Source organism: Ceratosolen solmsi, unplaced genomic scaffold, assembly GCF_000503995.2.
Source record: "Ceratosolen solmsi marchali unplaced genomic scaffold, CerSol_1.0 scaffold23, whole genome shotgun sequence".
NCBI classification, from domain to species: domain Eukaryota; kingdom Metazoa; phylum Arthropoda; class Insecta; order Hymenoptera; family Agaonidae; genus Ceratosolen; species Ceratosolen solmsi.
In genome coordinates, this window is record NW_011948430.1 from 2,451,179 (window position 1) to 2,471,271 (window position 20,093).

General features: G+C 31.6%; 3 protein-coding genes across 3 annotated transcripts in view; 2 read left to right on the forward strand and 1 right to left on the reverse strand.

The window, feature by feature from the left end:
- The window catches only part of Rbcn-3A (rabconnectin-3 alpha), a 21,563-nt gene extending 11,285 nt beyond the window's left edge, over nt 1–10,278 (forward strand). Inside the window, exons 17-37 of the mRNA XM_011501816.1 lie at nt 178–492; nt 564–659; nt 751–915; nt 992–1,225; nt 1,323–1,463; nt 1,593–2,007; nt 2,127–2,493; nt 2,802–3,035; nt 3,145–3,397; nt 3,549–3,753; nt 3,847–4,120; nt 4,267–4,440; nt 4,520–4,618; nt 6,497–6,583; nt 8,204–8,264; nt 8,661–8,869; nt 8,945–9,089; nt 9,190–9,407; nt 9,504–9,587; nt 9,709–9,826; nt 9,933–10,278. Of these exons, the coding sequence (XP_011500118.1) occupies nt 178–492; nt 564–659; nt 751–915; nt 992–1,225; nt 1,323–1,463; nt 1,593–2,007; nt 2,127–2,493; nt 2,802–3,035; nt 3,145–3,397; nt 3,549–3,753; nt 3,847–4,120; nt 4,267–4,440; nt 4,520–4,618; nt 6,497–6,583; nt 8,204–8,264; nt 8,661–8,869; nt 8,945–9,089; nt 9,190–9,407; nt 9,504–9,587; nt 9,709–9,825 (3,893 nt within the window). The 3' untranslated portion in view covers nt 9,826; nt 9,933–10,278. The remainder of the gene's footprint in view (nt 1–177; nt 493–563; nt 660–750; nt 916–991; nt 1,226–1,322; nt 1,464–1,592; nt 2,008–2,126; nt 2,494–2,801; nt 3,036–3,144; nt 3,398–3,548; nt 3,754–3,846; nt 4,121–4,266; nt 4,441–4,519; nt 4,619–6,496; nt 6,584–8,203; nt 8,265–8,660; nt 8,870–8,944; nt 9,090–9,189; nt 9,408–9,503; nt 9,588–9,708; nt 9,827–9,932) is intronic.
- A 4,382-nt stretch (nt 10,279–14,660) lies between these two features.
- On the forward strand, nt 14,661–16,218 carry LOC105364109 (solute carrier family 25 member 46). The gene is made up of 4 exons (XM_011501972.1): nt 14,661–14,868; nt 14,947–15,220; nt 15,399–15,729; nt 15,803–16,218. Exons 1-4 carry the CDS (start codon nt 14,661–14,663, stop codon nt 16,199–16,201), a joined length of 1,212 nt encoding a protein of 403 aa, XP_011500274.1. The 3' UTR covers nt 16,202–16,218.
- Nucleotides 16,219–17,182: 964 nt separating this feature from the next.
- Nucleotides 17,183–20,093, reverse strand: part of ClpX (Caseinolytic protease chaperone subunit) — a 5,716-nt gene continuing 2,805 nt past the window's right edge. The window contains 3 exon segments of the mRNA XM_011501817.1: nt 17,183–17,691; nt 19,051–19,955; nt 20,062–20,093. The exon segment at nt 20,062–20,093 is cut by the window's right edge and continues 14 nt beyond it. Of these exon segments, the coding sequence (XP_011500119.1) occupies nt 17,431–17,691; nt 19,051–19,955; nt 20,062–20,093 (1,198 nt within the window). The 3' untranslated portion in view covers nt 17,183–17,430.

The window sequence follows — 20,093 nt, forward strand, 5'->3', positions numbered from 1 at the left end:
CGCATTTACCCATAAACCACCCCCCCAGCCCCCGCATTCAACCTTCCCTCCCCCCCCCCCCTCCCCCAACCAACCCAACCAACCCCACCAACCCCACCAACCCAACCACACACACGCAAACGCACGCACACACACACACACACTTACGATCATCTTCTCTGGGGTTTTCGAATTTAGCCAATCCGAATGTCTTCAACTTTTACGTTTATCTTCGTACGCATCCACTGCTCATTAGACAGTACATCGCGTCCACAGCCCAAGACAAGAGGAAGGGCCACTCCGTGGTCATTTCTGGTTTTAGTTACGGCACGGAAACGAAGACCCAGCAGGACAAGCAACTCACTTTGGAAGATACGATCACGCCATTGGAAAGACAGCTTTACTTTACAACCGCTCACGCACATTTTAAAGCCGGCTGCCCGGCACTTGCCTTGGAAGTATTGTCAAAGCTACCGAGTAAAGTTATGGATACCAATGCCGAAGACTCACCCAGTACGTTTAATATATCTGCTAATTTGTTGATAATGCGCGCCACTACTATAAGTACCATATGTATTATGCAGGTCTCTTGAACAGTCCGAGTAAAGCAAGGGCCCAAAATTTCGAGATCGATACGGGTATCATAAGCTGGGAAGAAAGTACTAAAGCATCGTCTCAAGGTTCGTATTAGTGACAACTAATTGGCTCGTTGTTATTAATGTTTCTATTAGTTTATTCGACATCATTAAACTGCCCCTAACCAACATATAGATTCGGCCTCTGCTTTGGATTGGTCGCAGCCTGTGGTTAAAGAATCGGATGAATTGGTATTAAGTTGGGACGACGATATTGGCGACGCGGATAACGATGACGAAAGCCCGCCCATGAGTATGAAATTGGACGCAAAAACTTCAAGTGTCGAGACTGGAAAAGATGGTAATGTTATTTCGTCGTTATATAATAGGCCAAATTTTCTAATATATCGTTGTAATAATGTATGTAATATTATTAGACGAAGGGGCGAAAGCAACTGGCCAATTGGATATAATGGCCCAACAACTCAAATTTGTCGCCTGCTTAAAGATTTTAATGGAGGAATTGTCAACATTGGCAACGGGCTTTGAAGTAGATGGTGGACAGTTGCGATACCAATTGTACGTTTGGCTCGAACGAGAAGTCGACGCTTTACGACAACTTTGCAGTTATAGCATCAATACCGACGGAGACGTTGTTAATGTTTCCGAATGTAATGACATTTTACATCCCCTTACTTACCTCCAATTGAGTACGATTGCGCTGAATTGTTTGAATTTCATTGATAAATCGTTTTAAAAAAATTTCAGACGAAGGCAGTATGGTCGATGAGGCACCTCCATCATATAGGCCAGGAGAGCAACCGACTCTTCATGAAATTTTAGTAGCCGAAAAATTAGACTTCGAAGCGAAAGTCCAAAGAGCGGCCAAAAGGAAGAAGTGGCTTAAAGGTAATGTGCCGTTGACATTATACTTTCCCATTGTGAACGACACCCCCCCCCCCCCCCCCCCCCCCCTCCCGCCCCGTTGGTAACCATGTTGGTAACGCTTTGATCATGGCAATTCCTTTTTCTCATTAGCAAATGAAACATTGTTAAGAACATTACTGTCGTATTGTTCGCTTCACGGAGCATCCGGAGGTGGCCTTGCGTCGGTTAGAATGGAGCTAGTTTTACTATTACAAGAGCTTCAGGAGGAGAAAACGCAACAGCAATTACTCAGCCCCCTTCCCTTCCCCACGACATTGCCTTTACTGAGCGCGAGTGTCGCGTGCAATAAAACAGTCGTTGCCGATCCAGTTCGCCATTTGCAGTCTCTCGAGCACGATATGCTGCAAACTATCGTGGAGCTACGAAGTCCACCTATGCCACATAAAAATACCCATTACTGCGAAGTATTCATTTTGCGCGATTTGGCCGTTGCTCTGAGCGCTTGCATCTACCAATCTCTTTGTGATTCCGACACATTTGTCAACAAGCATCAACAGACCGATAGGTACGCTTATTTTAACCAGTGATTCGGATAATATTATCATACAATCGTTCAATTTATGTTTAGCCAAGTAAGTAAATAAATTAGGAGTACTCGGTCATCGCGGCCATTTTGCTTTTTAGTTTTCCAGTTGCCGCCGAAGTCGAGGCTTTCTCGGGAGGTCATTTAGTTGCTTCGAGCAGATCTCATCGCCGCTACTCTACAGACGACAGTGTCTGTATAACAACATCACCAAGCAAATGGCCGGGTGTAACTAGCTTAAGAGCATTATTAGCTCGAGAAAAGGACGAAGATACGCCAAAGTTAAACATTCTTCTTTGCGAAGCATTCGTCGCAACCTATATGAGTCTGTTTGTATATGCTCTATCAAGCTGCGACAGTCATATTCTTTATAGACTTGTGGGCCATCATTTTGACAATAATACGTGGTCGTGCCTCTTTGGAGGCGGAGTCAAGAAGCTTTTGAGAGTCGCAAGCACTGGCGGTCAGGTATGTAAAATATTTTTCAAATCGACACATGCGATAGAAATTTATTAAATGATAGAAAATTACAAGAAAACGAAAAAACAAAGATAAAATACGATAAAAAGAATGAATAATAGACAAAACGTAAAACAGACAAGAAATTGAATGAATAAGATTCATAATGCGCTAATATTTTCTATATCAACACTATGAAATAATTGGCGTTAATACTTAATCCGAAATTAAAAGTTATGATAAAGAATTTGTTAATATTATTTACAACATGCATAGTGTGCGTGACAATGCGTCAATGATGTTATTATAATTGACAGAGTGGAGGAATAAATATCGAAAGAGTCGATAGCATACCTAATGACGTTCAAACGAGTACGAGTAGTGGTGTTTGGAATACTATGACCTCGTTAACCAAACAGCGTGTCAAATTGAATATGAAACTGTTAGGACAATTTACAGGACAGCAACCAAATATGAAAGAAGATAAGCCAACATATAGAGAACAATTTGTTTCCCCCCAAATGAGTATGATTTCCTATTTCCTCATGAAGGTGAGTATTATTACAGATTGTCGTAAAATTATCGATTACGTAAATATTAATTATTACATCGTGCAATGACATTTTCATTAAACATCGTGTATCGTCGTTGTATTTACAGCCGAGAATTGAAGGTGATATAGCGGATGAAATAGATTATGATTCATCCGATTCAGCGGTTTCTGATCTTGATTCATCTGAGGATGAAGACGATGTATTTGATACAAATACTAAGCCAAAGAGTAAACCAAAGGACAATACAGAGCACACGAATCCAAATTCTTATAGCTGGTGCATAATGAGATTAGCGATAGTCAAAATTTTGCAACAACAATTGCAAGATTTCTTAAATGTAGCTGGAATTGAAATGCAAGGTTTCGTATCAATTTATTACCATCGAAATTATATTTCTTTTGTGCATGGAATATTAATGAATGATTAATGAAAAAAAAAAAAAAAATAAATAAATAATAATAAAAAAATAAATAATTAAATAAATAAATGATATGTAATTCAATTAAATAGAGTTACCAGTCAGCAGTCCCTTAATACACGGGACCTTAGGTATTGTAGTACAGTGGCAAGAAACTTTACGCGAAGAGTTAGAGTCGAAGGGTCCGCCGCCAGTAAATTATATTCCAGGATGTGCTCCAGATCCTGTACCAACCCCTGGAAAGCCTGCAATTCATAAGTATCGTTCGCTGCTTGAAAAAGGCAATACCCCATTTAAGTAAGCGCATTACATTATAATCAACCATTATAATTAATATCGTAAATAATATCCTCGATTTATTGTTGCTTTATTGGATAAAATTATTTTCAGTACTCGAATGGCTTCTGCGGCACCTTCAAACCGATTGTGGTGTTATTTAGTGAGACAAGAGACTATTCAAGACATTTTTATACGAGCAGTATTCGGAAAACGAAGATCACTTTGTTCTATATTAGATACTAATCATAATGGCAGCGATAATAATAATACCAGAGGTACAAATTCGGCTGAGGACAAGGGAAGCGACAGTGGAACAAGTCTTCCTGAACCGGTCAGGATTATACATAAGGAGCAAGATAGTATTAGTGCCTTCTGTCTTAATCAGGTTAGTTGCGCAACAGTGGAGGAAAAGAATTTTTGTTCCTATTTTGCTTATTTTATTGCATTTCATATATTTAATGGAAAGATTTGGTAACGCTATAAAGCTCAAAGAAGTATTGAGAATGATTCGTGTTGATACTCGTGTAATAGGTAAATACAGGATTGATGGCTTTGGCAACACCCCGAGAGGTTCAAGAAATGGATATTTCATTACTACTGGAGTTACCTTCCTGGCTAGAAGATGAATGCGAATTCGATATTATTAATTTGAATAAGCAGCCAGATCCTGAACCAGTTCCACCTACCAGTTTTCTAGTCATACAGGTATTTTGTCAAATATTATATACTCGATCGATAATTAATTAGACGGTAACGATGATTCATTGATTTTAACTGTGTATAGACAGCTGCAGACAGGCCCTTGCTCGCTCAAAGTCCTCAGCAAAATAGTCCTCAGCCACAATCGGGCATAGCCAGTCAAAGTGGACGGGGTGCTAGTGTGGTATGTTGTTTTATCGATATTTTTTTTTTTTATTTTTCTTTTATTTTTTATACATATATATATATATATATATATATATATATATATTAAAGGATAATCGCAAGATCGAATAAATAGTACAAATCTATGTGTAAAGCCATTAAAACTCTCACCTAGATAATATTTGCAGTGTACAATTTATCCACGAAACACACATATTTCCCATCTATGTGAAACTTTATTTTCAGATTAATAAATCACACCCAGCTCGTTCTTTATCTAGTAAAGCAATTAAATTCAATGTTACAAAGACTTCTGTAAATAAAACTTTGGCATTTCATAAAGTTAATACATCCCATTTCATTAATAACATATCTCATAATTTTTCTTTTTTTTATTTTTTTATTTTTATTTTTCTTCGTTTCATTTACTTTTAATTAATAAAGAGTTGCCTATTCCCCTGTGACCAAGACATTATAAATTTTCGTTGTATTTTAATAATTTTGCAAAATGTCTTCTAAGAGCCGATAATTTGATTTAAACTCAATTTCATTAAAAGTAGAGTAAGAATAACTAATGTTTTTGCAATAACAGAATTCGCTATCTTTCTTTTCATATATATGCTACCTCGTTTGATTCTCTCTCTCTCTCTCTCTCTCTCTCTCTTTTTTTTTCTTTTTAATTCTCTTAACACATGGTATAAATAAGATGCACATAAGCGTGAAATTATTTATTAATATATCATTATTCCAGCACTTCTACACTCAATTAATATCCATGCCAAACACATTCATTAAAGATCTTCTCAACTTACTCTATCCTTTTTCGACTAAATAACAATAGCACCGTGAAAGTGATCCCGCTTTCTCGAGACACTGGTAAAGAGCAAACCGCCAAATGACCGTTTGGATGTTGCATGATGAACGAGTGCTGAAATGTCTGCATTGTGCCTCCGACTAAGAGGCGTGGCTTATCGAAATTACTTGTTACTAACCACTCCATATTAATCGGTCATTTAAGTCTCATCACATATTGCTAATTAATTAACTTGAACGAATCGTGCTGATTCGTTGAAGGAAAAAGGTATGGAGTTACCATTATTTTAATTAGCGACGAGTGTACCGATATAGCGATCCTTAGCATTTAGCCCGAATGTATGAAAAAAAAAATATAATAATAATAATAATAATAATAATAATAATAATAATAATAATAATAAAAAAACTTTGTAATTTATGTTCACATTTTCTTATTGTATATAAATGGACTTAAATTCTTAATTATTGTGTATAGCGATTAAGTTTTGTTTCTTTAATAACAGGCTGTTCTTATACAAAATACAAAGTTTGCGCTCGTGAGGTTTTCACAATGTTGTAATTATTTTTGTTCGTTTCTTCTTTCGAACAAACAAATTTGTCTCGAGTATCAAAAATAAAGAGTAAAGAAAGAGAGAAAAAAGAAATGATTGCATTAGATAACTTAATAAATAGTGGCTCAAAGTCGTATTGAAAATAGCTCGATACCTCATTACGCTCGACATTGCATTAATGCACATATAAAATAATATTAAAATAACGTTAGAACGTTAGCAATGATGTTGAGCGAATGAATCGGACTCTCTCGCATTGTAAAGCTTCATGACTCGATGGCTGCATGCAATACATTCAGGGCTCTAACGAATACATGAGATCGAATGTGATTAATAACAAAAGGAAAGAAAAAAGAAATAACAAAAAGAAAAACAAAACAAGTCATTGGTCGATAGCCATGAGTGTGGCGCATTGGGTTAGGGTAGCACAAGTGGTGACGGAGACAAATGTTGCTTGTTTAATGCTTGCCAAACGAAACATCTAACTCGGTCTGCGTCACTGACCTGGCGGCTCACTTGCTCGATCTCAGATGAAGGGGATGCCCGCTTTTCCTGGCTCCCACGACCTGCGCTTCTGTCAGTTTGTCGCTGATAGGAGTAAACACTTATTGAAGCCGGTGAGACTAACATCTAAACATGAACCCTAGCTGTTCCTAGTGCCAATATGCCATGTTCATCATCTTGTTGTTTGTTCGACTTACCTTTCGTTGTTCTCCCTGTTCACGAGGCTCAGAATATCCTCTGCTTTTAAATCTCTAGTTCTTTTATTGTTTCGCTAACATATGTATCGTAAAAAATTAATCTAAACATTTTTATCGAACAGCTTGCATAAATTGAATCGTTTAGTATTGATTAATACTTTAACGTTGCATTATAATGATATTTTATTCGTCGAGTGCGCGAGCACAATTTGAAAAGAGTAGTAACTTTTTGTTTGTCATTTCATTATTCCCTCAATTGCCGTGACATGAATTTCTGATTTTCTTTTCTTTTACGACTCTCTTGAGAAAATATTATTTTACTACTATTTTAATAAATTGCTTCTCGATAAGTACACAATTATTTCCACTTAATTGACACAACGATCGTGTAATATTATTGTACTTTTGCAGTAAAGATAAAAGTATAAGGCGTGTGATTGATATCTACACTAATCTGTGATATCATTATATCATTGCAATTCCTTTTGCACAATAAAATATCTTTATAGCAATGTTAAGTTTACTATACGACTCAATCTGTCATTTAAGAATCTTAAAAATTGTTCGATATTCTTTTTATCTAAGGATATTCTAAGTCCAAGATTTTTTGCAGATTTAAAAACTTCGGCATGATACGTAACTAGATGAATTAGACAGTATATTTTATCTTCCAGATAAGCATTAACTTTTACAATAGTAGCACTTTCCTAATTTTGCTTATGTTAGCGCCGCTTTATATATTATTAAAAATTCAGAAACAGCTACTTAGATCATTTTCTTTGCTATTTGATGTACAATTTAAATATCTTGAATTAATTGAATATTTACAAATTAATTTTTCTATAGAATTAGGAAATGGACGCACTATAATTTACGTAATTGTACACTAAACATGTGTAAAAAAAATTTTTTATGATAAATAATAAAATTTAACCGATGATGTAAGTTTAACGCACAAAGTAATATTGATTAAATTGTATAAATGTATAAACTTTACTATCATTATTTTCTTATTTATTTATTTAATTTTTTTTATTTGTATTTTTTCATTTTGTTTTGTTTCGTTTCGTTTCGTTTCGTTTCGTTTCGTTTTGTTTATCATTTCTTTTGCCAATTATAAAGGTTTGAATGCTTCTATACATACTATACACCAATACAAGTTTTATGTTATTTGTTCATGAGTTACACAATTAGAGGATATATGTATTAAGAATAGAAAAAAAAAAAAAATAATAAAATAAAATTATAAGTAAAGCGGGCAGCGAATTAGTTTACTACTTTGCTACAGCTCAGCTTGCAAAATTAATCATGCCGACACTTAACGCATGCTCATCCTCATTTTAGCCTTCTTTTTTCGATCGTTTGTATGTTCAAAAAGTTTAACTGCTCTTAAGCCGATGATGCGTGCGTGATAGTCAATCTTTACGTTTTTCCTTCTATATAAAGTTATAATTAATAGATGTTAGCATCTGTTACTTATCTTAATCGTTAAATTATTATTATTCAATTATTCACATTGAAGTCTTACTGTAACAGATCCTGAAGCATAAGATCGATGGTATTAGAAGAATCTCTTCGCATCCTCTCCTACCACTTTGTAAGTTTCATTTTTATATTATATTATACTGATAATATAATTATTTTAAAAAGAAAATTATACATATTTAACGAGTGGTTATGATAAGGCATTTACACGTTGATAAGGAATAATATTTTATGATAATAAATAACGTTATATCCTTGAAATTAATTGCGTATATTTTGAATTATGAAATAAAGACCATAACAAATTGTATGCTTGTAACATTAATTTAATGATAGAAAATAATAATAATAATAATAATAATAATAACAAACGGAATTCATTATTGGAATTTCGAATTTTATTTATGACTAAGTGTAGAGATATTTTATCGACGAAAATTATTCGAGAAAATAATTTTATTGTTTTTATTAAATACATGATGTTTATTACATTTAATTACTTCTGCAGATTTAACTGGATCTCAAGATGGATCGGTATCATTATGGGAATGGGGACATCAAACCGCAGTTGCAACCCCAAGGCCGTCAGGAACTTTTGCTAAAGTTACTCGCGTGCGCTTTTCTCAACACGGAAATAAATTTGGCGTAGCCGACTCGGATGGTCATCTCAGCTTATTCCAAGTTGCATGCAGAGAAGGAACGGCTCGTCCCTTCTTCGTCAGTATATATTCGTTTATTTTTTTCGTTTAGTTTGAGCTATTATATTGACGAAGAAAATCTATACTTTTGCAGAACTATCAGTGCCACAGCAAAGTGACGGCTGACTTTGTTTTCTTGGGAGCTTGCAGTTTAGTAGCTACTGCCGGTCATGGCTCCGAAAGTCGTAATGTTGCACTCTGGGATACTTTATTACCTCAAAATAAGTCTCTTGTTCAAGGTACTTTTAAATTTATTTCTCCACGATTAATTAATTATCATAAATTATATGAGCTTTTATGATATGTAGAAACGATATTTCGATGTGAATGATATTGCAGGGTTTACCTGTCACGATCAAGGAGCGAGTTCCGTTATTTTGGCCCCTCAACATCAGTTATTAATTAGTGGTGGTAAAAAGGGAGATATTAATATATTCGACGTTCGACAACGGCAGCAACGCCATCGTTTTCAGGCCCATGAATCTGCAATAAAATGCTTAGCTTTAGATCCACACGAGGAATTTTTCGTTAGCGGTGCTGGAGATGGGGATATAAAAGTAAAATTAGATAGAAAAATTTTATTCGAAATTCATATTTTAATGTATATATATATATATATAGATAGATATATTCTGAAACTTAATTATTATTAGGTTTGGGGTTTGACCGTCCATTCGCTTCTCTATTCGTTCCCTGGAGAGCATCCCAGATCTAGTTTCTTTAAAAATATTGGTCAGGTTAGTCAAATTTTTCTTTTCATACTTCTGAAGATCCATGTTTTATTTGTATATATATATATATATATATATATATATATATATATATATATATATATATGTGTATATATTATGTGTGTAGGGTGTAACTCAATTACACGTAGATTCAGCGGGACGTTTATTTTCTTGCGGTGCAGATGGTTCTATGAAAGTTCGTCAACTGCCAGAACGAGACTGCGTTGTACACACATATTACTGAGGTATGTAATAAATGACTAGATACGCAATTGTTTGTGTGTGTGTGCGCGTGTGCGCGTGCATTTTCTTAAATTAAGTATAAATTAATGATGCTTTATTCTTTTTCAGATAATCAATCCAACTATACTATTTATGTACTATATAGTGCAGACTGCCTTCAACCTGGGGCAATTAATAAGTAAATGTTAAGTCCCTTGTAAGATAAATTGAGCAAAGAAAGACAAGAGTTTTTCAACTGACAGTCATTATCGTAAAATTGTTGTCAACTATAAATGCGTATTTTCTTTAAAATCTATTTCGATAATGATCACTTTTCTCTTAAATCTTAATGTCTTTTTGAACCGAATGAATACTACAATCTCGATTAAATCGATACACTAAGTCATTCGATGTCCCATTACGATTCATTTCGTTAATCTGTAAGTGTACTGAAAGAGGCATATATATATATATATATATATATATATATATATACGATCCAGCATAATAGTTATAAATTCATTTGGCAACTGTACTTGACAAACTTAAATAGCTAAAACAGTTAATATTTTGTCAATAATATTGACTTGGCACATATTTTCAACTCGATGTAAATCTTGATTGACTATAGAAACATTTTCCTCCAATACATTTCTTTAATTTGCATTATACATGTAAAAAGCAACTAACATACTATAAAATAATAGTGCCGTAGAAAAAGTAAGAAGGAAGTATTTACAGAGAATGTGCATGGAAGGCATATTAGGATGAAAAAAGTATATAAAAGCCTGCTCAGATTAAGTATTTGGCCAATGAATACACACTCAGTATCAAAAACATCAGTTATTAAAAAGTAACTAAGGTCAAACAATGTTTTCGATATTATTTCATGAATTGAAATATTGTTCCAGTTAAAGTGAACTCTGTTGCTACATAAAGTAATTTAACAACTTTACATTATAATTTATTTATTTAGAGCTACTCGACGCTCCAATTAAAGATTTTAACAATAACTAATGTTTTTTTGGCTGTTGATAGAAAATGAGTGAAATGTATTTATTTACGCGTAACATATTTAAACACAATTGTTATTTGTGGCAATCTATTTATAAAAATCATGTACAAAGCAGAAAATTATGTTACTTTGATTATTAGCAAAGAAATCTAAAGAAAACATTGCAAATTTATTTGATTATTACGTGTGCATGCACATAAATTTACATATGTGTGCATATTAAATATAAATGTGTGTATGCTGAGGTTTGAGTAAAAGTGCTGGGTTGCCTTAATTATGACAAATCGCTTGTTGCTACAATTTAGTATAAAATCGACTCTCAACTGGACACACATAAAATGTATAACTTGTAATATATGTAGTTACAAATGCCTTGTTTCGTATATCACGTGTGAGTTAATATAAGAAAACTGTTACAATATTGTTGAAAATATATTTAAAAAATACTATATATGATATGTGTGATGCCTAGTTTCAAGAATTGACTGCGACAGTCATCCACAGCCAACTCCTTTAAGTAACTTGATAATGAACTGAATAATGTAGACATATCTACAGCATATGAATAATAATAAACGTAATAATAATACAAGTTACATAAAAGAGGGATGAACAAAACCAGACAATGTCTTATATCTCATTGATTAGTAGTATAAAATACATATATTTGAATGAAAAGATCTGAATTTCCAACACTGTTTTAACATAAATAAATAATAGTCGAGTTCATTTTTACGCTTGCAGACAAAATCATTGACATATTGACATAATATTTATTTTAAAGAAAGATAAAATAAACAATATGTAATGTACACTGACATGTATATATTATTTGAAGTTTAAAAAAGTAAATGTATAAAATGAATTTATGGAAACTGTATTAATATCAGAGTATTATTAGCTATTCCAAAATAATTTATTAGCTTAACAATGAAAGTGATAGTAATAAATAAAGCATTGGTTTATCAAGAAAATATTTTAGTGATTCAGTTTTCTTTTAATTTTATTAATAAGTTTCTGTTCACTATTATTCGGAAGTAAATATTTTAATTTAAAACTCCTGCATGATTTGGCAACACAACTAAGTTTATTGACTAAATAGTCTAAATAAATATATTACACACATTGATGAAATTGTATTCAAATTTCATTTAAAAAATGTGTTTTAAGCTTACCGTGTTAGATAAATAGTTTTTAGATATTTTTTTTTTATATTTCTAATTTTCATTAACGAATGGTAATTTCACATCGATTTTACAAATTTGCATGCAAAACTAAGCATGAAAGTTACTTACGAAAAGCTAAACATAAATACTAAAAATCTTTAAATAGTAGAAAAATGTCATTTATATATATATATATATATTCCGGCATTCAATTCGGGATTTACAGTAGTTTTGCAAGAATATAAGAAATTGGGCAAATTTATTGGAATGTACTACGTTACAAGTAATATAATATCCAAAATTTATTAATTATTTTTCTATTATTTTTTCGTTCTTTACAAATGATTACTTAAATACAAACAAAATAATTAATAAGCAATGTTCAATCGGTTTATTCGTATATTAGGCATAATATACTTTTCCGCGTGTTTGCGTGTGTAAAGTTTTTTGTTACAGATATAGTTAATATAATTCAAACGACTCATATATTTTTATGATTCTGAAATATTTGCCGATAGTCCGTAAAATTGATATATACGGATTTTGTTGAAAGCCCTGGGGATTCGAATAGTACGTGAAATTGAAATTTTCGTTTAAAATCTTATCTCACATCGTCATAATAATCTTTGCAGTATAACGGATCCTGACTATTAATTGCAAACGATGATGAATTTTACATGTGATGAGCAATGGCTGATATATTATTCGCAAAGCATTAATTAGACGCTAACGATTAGTTTAATTTAATATTTATTACATTATATTTTCATTTGGTATGCCTGTGATGATATCCAAGAGATTGTGATTTTGATAAGATTTCTAACCGTCTATAGAGCCTAAATCATCATAAAAATTTCAATTTTATCCACGATAGAATAAAGTTTTGAATTTGCAACGGAAGAGAAAACGCTTTTAATTTGTAAAAAAAAAAAAAAAAAAAAAAAAAAGAAAGAAATTAACGTTAGGATTCATTAATTAAGCAATTGTTTCAAAATATAATTGTAAGTTTTATTTAAGGTACTCTTATCGATGGTAATAGTCAAAGAGTGGAGAATTTAAGGAAATACAATGGTTAAATTAATTTTTGCCATTAAATGCACTAAAGTTTGAAAAATCAAATTGACCAGATACAACACAACGACGATAAATGGGCAATTGTTATGCGTGGAGAAACGAAAGCCAAGTAATTCATGACTCAGGATTAAGTATTGACATGAATGACATGTACTCAGAACATTAAAAGTGTTGCGATTGATGTAGGCCACATGCTCGGTAATTTCAAAACACATAATAAAAAACATAACAGCAAAGAACAACGGATAGTAAACGGATTATATAAAACATTTTCTTCGAGGAGCCTGTAATATGCTAAAAAATTCACTTCATCTGCAAAATGATTGATTACATTTTTTAAAATCTTATGCTTTGCAATTTTAACGAACGAACTATTAGAATTTGGAATGAGCTAAACACTATGTGAACTTATTTGAGCAAAAGGTCAGATATACGAGTTCAGTCTCCTATTTCGTTTTATCAAAGAAAGTCGGCATTATTTCTGGTTCTCTGGTTCTCTGGTTCTCTAATTTCTCGATGATTCAGATTTCTTACGATGAATTTTACTTGTTATCGTATAATATATTACAGCTTAAAGTAGTTGATATCTTTTATTGTAAAACTAGTTATAATAATAATAATAATAATAATAATAATAATAATAATAATTTAAACGTATTATTAGTAATAATGTGGTTAATTAATTAATCTTATTTTCGTTTTCAACGTTTATTAAACTATTAAATCATATCGTCAATTACTATTTCAGCAATAATAAAATAAAAGAATACAAAATACTTGCCGTTGTACTTTGAACACAATGAACAAATGATATTCGTATTTTCCGCTAATGATATCAGCAATACCAAAACTATGGTGAAATTTTCGATTCTGCGCCAAAGCAAATACATTAGTATATTTTCAATCTTTATTCAATGTAAGGCTAATCGAGGATCAATGCCGCATCCTGATGTTGATAGCTTTACAAGACAAATTAACAGTAAATAATACCATATGCATTTTGTAAATGTTTGTATGATAAGATCTTTCCGTATTGTATAACTCTTTACCGTCTTAATCCGTTTCTATTAATTGCACAGAAAATCCTGTGTGTCGAACGAGCAATGTAAGTGAATAATTCTATTCTATCTTCGTGCATCGATAAAATAATGTTGAGCACTGATAAATCATAAAAAATAAAAATTAAAAGCCAGGGTAACAGACTATTTATACAATTTATGTATGAAGTATATCAACTTTGCTGTTCGAATTCATAGTTAACGCAAGTTCGTAGTATATGCTGATAGCGCATTGTTATTATAATTTTTCCGTGGTAATCGGTTTTGTGATATATCGAAAGTAGAAAAGTAATTATTATATGTAATATATCGGATCTCGACTGCTTATAAAATCTAATGATAATACGAAAAATATAAATGGTATTTGCGATCATTTTTATGACGTGCAATACGTAAGAGGTTATCTAATGTTGTAGAGCTTAAATGGAATATTTAATTTTTAGAAGTATATTGGTAATCTAAACAAAATCAAACATCCATTCGTCATTAATGTAAAATAATCAAGTTTTTGTTTTCATCTTACACAGTACTTGGGTAACATACTATGGATGACATTGTAGAGGACCCTATTAGAGTACCCTATTTAAATAATTCGCTAATAGAAATTAATCCCTCGCGTAAGCATGAGAATGAAAGAAACAGATTACCAGCAGTTTTTAATATGCCTTCGCAACACACTAACGATCATGTACTTAAACCATATATTCATAATGACCAACAAATTGACGACGATGCTCCGTTGGATGATAATGGTAATGTATCGAAACGGTTGATTGTCTTTCTTCTATGATTTTTACCAAAACTGTGTTTTTCATATATAAATTGTATAGTGGAATATTACATCACTCGAGGATGCGGTATTGTTAGTATAATGACAGAAAATTTATTGATGCATCCGTTTCTTGTCTTGAGAAGGCAATGTCAAGTTAATCCAATATCTAAAAAATATCATGTATTCCCAGTAACCTTATTACCGATAATAATACGATTAAATCAAACACAAGGTATATGTACGTTATGGAAAGGTATCGGTTCTGTTTTAATTGTCAGAGGATTGTCAATGGCCATAGAAGACTTGATATCAAAAGTTACATACTTGCCTAAGTAAGAGAACTCATTTTTATCTTTTAAAAAATACTTGTAAAAATTATTTCAATAATTCATAAATAATAGATGAACAAAAGCACTAGTGGCTGATAATAGATTGATTTTAATTACAATTTTAATATAAACTTGTGATTCAATTGCGATGTGCAATTTATAAGAATATTGTATATTTCAGAGAGATTAGCGGTGCGTCAAATAAAATGTTTTTCCAACATATTATTTTAAAATGTGTTGCAATTGGTATGGTGACACCATTTTATTCGGCGTCATTAATAGAGACCGTTCAATCGGATGTCGCATCTGAAAAACCTGGAATTTTAGATGTTTTCCGTGATGGAATGAAGAGGCTGCTGGAAGTAAGAAACAAAGGACGACTTATTCCAATTCTTGCATTACAACCACCGACAATTGCATGTGGCGTTCTCAAATACCTCTTTAGTCTTTTAGTTAAATCAATTGCAGGTCATATCATAAGAATTAACCATAAATATAGCCAAAAGTCTCGGGTAAGATATAATTGAAATTAATTTTTGCTTTTAGAAACATAGAGATTTTGTTAAATTCCCATTAAATTTCCAGGGCGCTTACAGTAGAGTCTATATAGCTACCACAAAAGCAGATAACATTGAATTCCAATCTATATTAATTTCATTGTGGACTGCAGAAATAGTTTTTTATCCTCTTGAAACAATTATTCAAAGATTACATTTACAGGGGACACGTACTATAATAGATGATTTGGATACAGGACGTAGTGTCACAGCTATGTTGACCGATTACAGTGGAGTCGTACATTGTTACCAAACTATTATTTCTACAGAAGGTGTATTAGGATTGTATAAAGGTTTTGGAGCTCTGATAATACAATTTGCTATTCATACTTTAGTTTTAAAAGTCAGTAAATGGATTTTCACTGAAATAGGTACTATGATGAAATCAGAACAAACATCATCTAAATCACATAATAAGCTTTATTAATGAATTTTACCTATGATTCTTTAATTATTAAATGAATTTCCTTTCATTTCATTTATTTTAATAATGAGTTGTATATATTAAGTAATATTTCTATAAACTGTTGATGGAAATTCAATATTTGTAAATATAAATCCAATCTGTTTTTACATGTATTAGTTTTAGATGCTAAATACATATTATGCTGTTAAAATATTAAATAATGCAATTATTAAATTAAATTTTATCATTAATGAAAAGAACGTTTATGATTTATGCTTTTTTTTTTTATTATTATTATTTGTTTATTTTTATTTATTTATTTGTTTGTTTATTTTAGTTTATTATCATTATTATTATTATTATTTTATTTTTTTTTTTAATAGACTTATTATAAATGTAAGTATTTATACAACATAAGTTAAATATTGTATTTTCAGAAGATTGTTTTAATCTTAAAATAACAGTACTTACAAGTCAAAACGTTTTTTTATCCATGAAATGTTATAAAAGAACGTACTTTAGATATATCTAATTCTTATTAGAAATTAAAGATGGCTTTGAATCCTTATAAGATATTTTATTTCTTTACATTTTATTTTCTCATAAAGTTGCATTTACTATAGAATAAACTTTTAAATTTAGATTTTTTAAATTTTCTAAGCGTCGTTTTGTAAACGTTTTTCATAACTTATCTACTGCTATGTACAATATATTACAAATAATCTTTATCTATCTACTTAGGATCGCATAAAAATAATTTATTATTTTTAATTGCACCGTCAAAGATGCACTGAATTAATATTTTGAATTTGTATTCTTCAAACTTTTGTTGCATATGCAGTAATTTTCATAAACTGGCAATACCATCGTTAATAAACTATTTAGGTTTTACCTACTTGATTACAGAAATGTAATCGAAGAATTTAGGATTATTTTCAGATTCTTGGTGCAATTAAGAGAGAACCCCACAATGCTCATCAATAATTTTAAGCATTAATTAATTTATATTTAGAAATTAGAAACACAATTATCTACACATTCATGTACATGCACGGATATAGAAACTACTAGATAGTATTGCCAGTATATATTCTTAATTTGATTATTTTCAATTTAAATTAAATACAGCAATGATCAAATAATCTTTTAATTTTTCTATTAAAAATTATAGACTCTATATATCACTGATGAATTTCGTACAAGAGAAGAATCAGTATAGATCCGCGTAAACGTCTCAATTTTTACTTTTGTTAATTGTGTACGTGCTGCGCTTGTTGAAGCTCATCCTCGGCAGTAGCTTCACCTCCTCTTCGTACATATTGAGGTTTCTCTTGACCTCTAACACAGCCTTCCGTTACATGTACAGTCATTACGTTGCTTCCTGGAACGTCGAACATTGGTTCTAATAATAGCGATTCCATTATAGCTCTCAGGCCTCTTGCTCCAGTTTTCTTTTCCATTGCCAGACATGCTATTGCATCTAATGCCTCTGGAGTGAATGTCAACTCAACCTGCAATGAATTCGCAATTAAAATCTTTCTTCAAATGCGAATGAAAATACAATAATTATCATTTTTATATTAGTAATTAAATTTTTCATATCTATTAATATTTTAAATTTCACAAACAATATGCAGTATGCGCAGTTTTTTTAATATACTCATGTGACATTAGATAATTGTTATGTTATTTTTAATCGCCGAAGTAATTTGCTTTAAGTTTATAAATAAACATTATCGCTAACGTTATTATTGTTGCATCAAACTTTTTGGCATAATTATGATTTTATTTATCATAATTAATTTTTGGCAAAAGTAAAAAAGTATTTGAAGGATAGTATTGAGAAGTGATACTGAAGCGATATGAAGGAAATTATCGTCAAATTCACAGAGAAGTCGATGCCTTTGTAACATGACAGCCGTGTATGCCTCGGACATGTAAACACGGTTCTGCTCGAATACATGTACGATATCTTAGATATGATGTTATGCAGTGCGAATGCGATTTTAATTAAATGAAGATAAATTAGGATGCACAGGGCTTCTTAAATCTATAATTATAGGTTTGCAAATGAATATACCAACGCGGTACGTGTATATATATATATATATATATATATACACATACTTAAGCGGTTGAGTATAATAGGATAAAATGTAATTAACATGTATTATGAAATAATTTGTTTAATATTACATCTATATGTCACATTGTATCACTCATATTTCTCTTATTTAATGTATTGCGCAAAAAATGAATTAAATCAACTAATATTAGAAATGAAAAATGTTAATAGAATCGATACTCTTAAATGCATGTCTATGTCTCGAGGTAATTGCTTGCTTTGCTTCTAGTTTCACAAAATGATAGAAAATAACCCTCACCCTTTCAAAGTAATTTTAATAATTAATGCTACTCATACTGTACTTAGTCTATAAAAATTCTGAATAAATTATATAAATACGTATGCTTATATACCTAAAAATAGATGAATATAACACGCCTAAAAAATGCCATTATCTTCTACCATTACTTCACATGAAAGGACAAATTCGAATAGTCCTTGTTATATTAGTATTTCTAAGGTAAAAATAAAGCGCCAGCATAATTTCATAAATAATATGATTATACGAATGTGTTAAAGATATAACTATGATCATTAAACTTTGACTTTTTGTAATAACGTAAGAATTCCTTTAAGAAGACTGACGATAGTTGCACGAAATAATAATAAAACTTATCACACTTTCCACTTTCTCTTAAACTTTCATTATTGACCAAATAACGTGATTGTAATTTTTCTTATTCTTAAAATTTTTTTATTATATTCTGATACTAAATGTTTATACGCATTTATTAATCACACTTACTTTGTCCATGGAGAACAGCATCTGATATTGTGGTATCATAGCATTTTTAGGTTCCGTTAGAATCCTAACCAGCATTTCTCTATTCAAAGTGTGGAAAGGTACAAGAACTGGGAATCTCCCAACAAATTCTGGAATCATACCAAAGTCAATTAAATCTCTCGCTTCTACGTGTCGAAGAAGTACGTCTTTTTCTTTATTATCATCTTCCGTTGATGGTGACATATTAGCTACGTCAGCAAGACTGGCTGCTCTTCTGCCAGGACTCTCAGAAACAGGAGTAGCGCCAAAACCGAGATACTTTTCAGTTTTTCTTCGCGAAACTAGTCTATCTAAGCCATTGTAGGCCCCAGAGGCCACAAAGAGGATATTTGTTGTATCTATTTGTAATGTTTCTCCCCTAAGCTTCCTAGAACTGTTTTTCTCCGGCACATTAACTATTGTGCCTTCCAACATTTTTAACATTCCTTGCTGGACACCTTCTCCACCTACATCTCTTAATTGATGTATGCCTGGCACTGCTCCTATTTTATCTACTTCGTCTAAGAATACGATTCCCATTTGTGCTCTGTCAACAACGTAGTTGGCATCTTGAAGCAATTTTGCTATTACACTCTCAATATCATCTCCAACGTATCCTGCTTGAGTAAGTGTAGTGCAATCGCAAATGGCAAATGGAACATCAAGACACTGAGCTATTGTTTGAGCCAATAAGGTTTTTCCAGATCCAGTAGGACCCAAAAGAAGTATATTACTTTTTTCTAATTTTAATTGATGATGTTTGCTGTCTAATATATCTGAGCCTGGAACAGTCTGAGAACCAGAAGCTGCTTTTTGTTGATCATTAGGAGGTACGTGTTGAAAGCCAACTCCTAATGAATTTCCAATACTCGAAATATGAAGAAGGTCTATAAAACAAAATATAAATTACTTTTATCCTTTTCCATAAATCAAATAAATCCTGCTTAAAAACTACTGCACAATATAACTGATAATGACTAAATCTTTATTTACGTGGTTTGAGACCTCTGTGAGTAAATGGATGA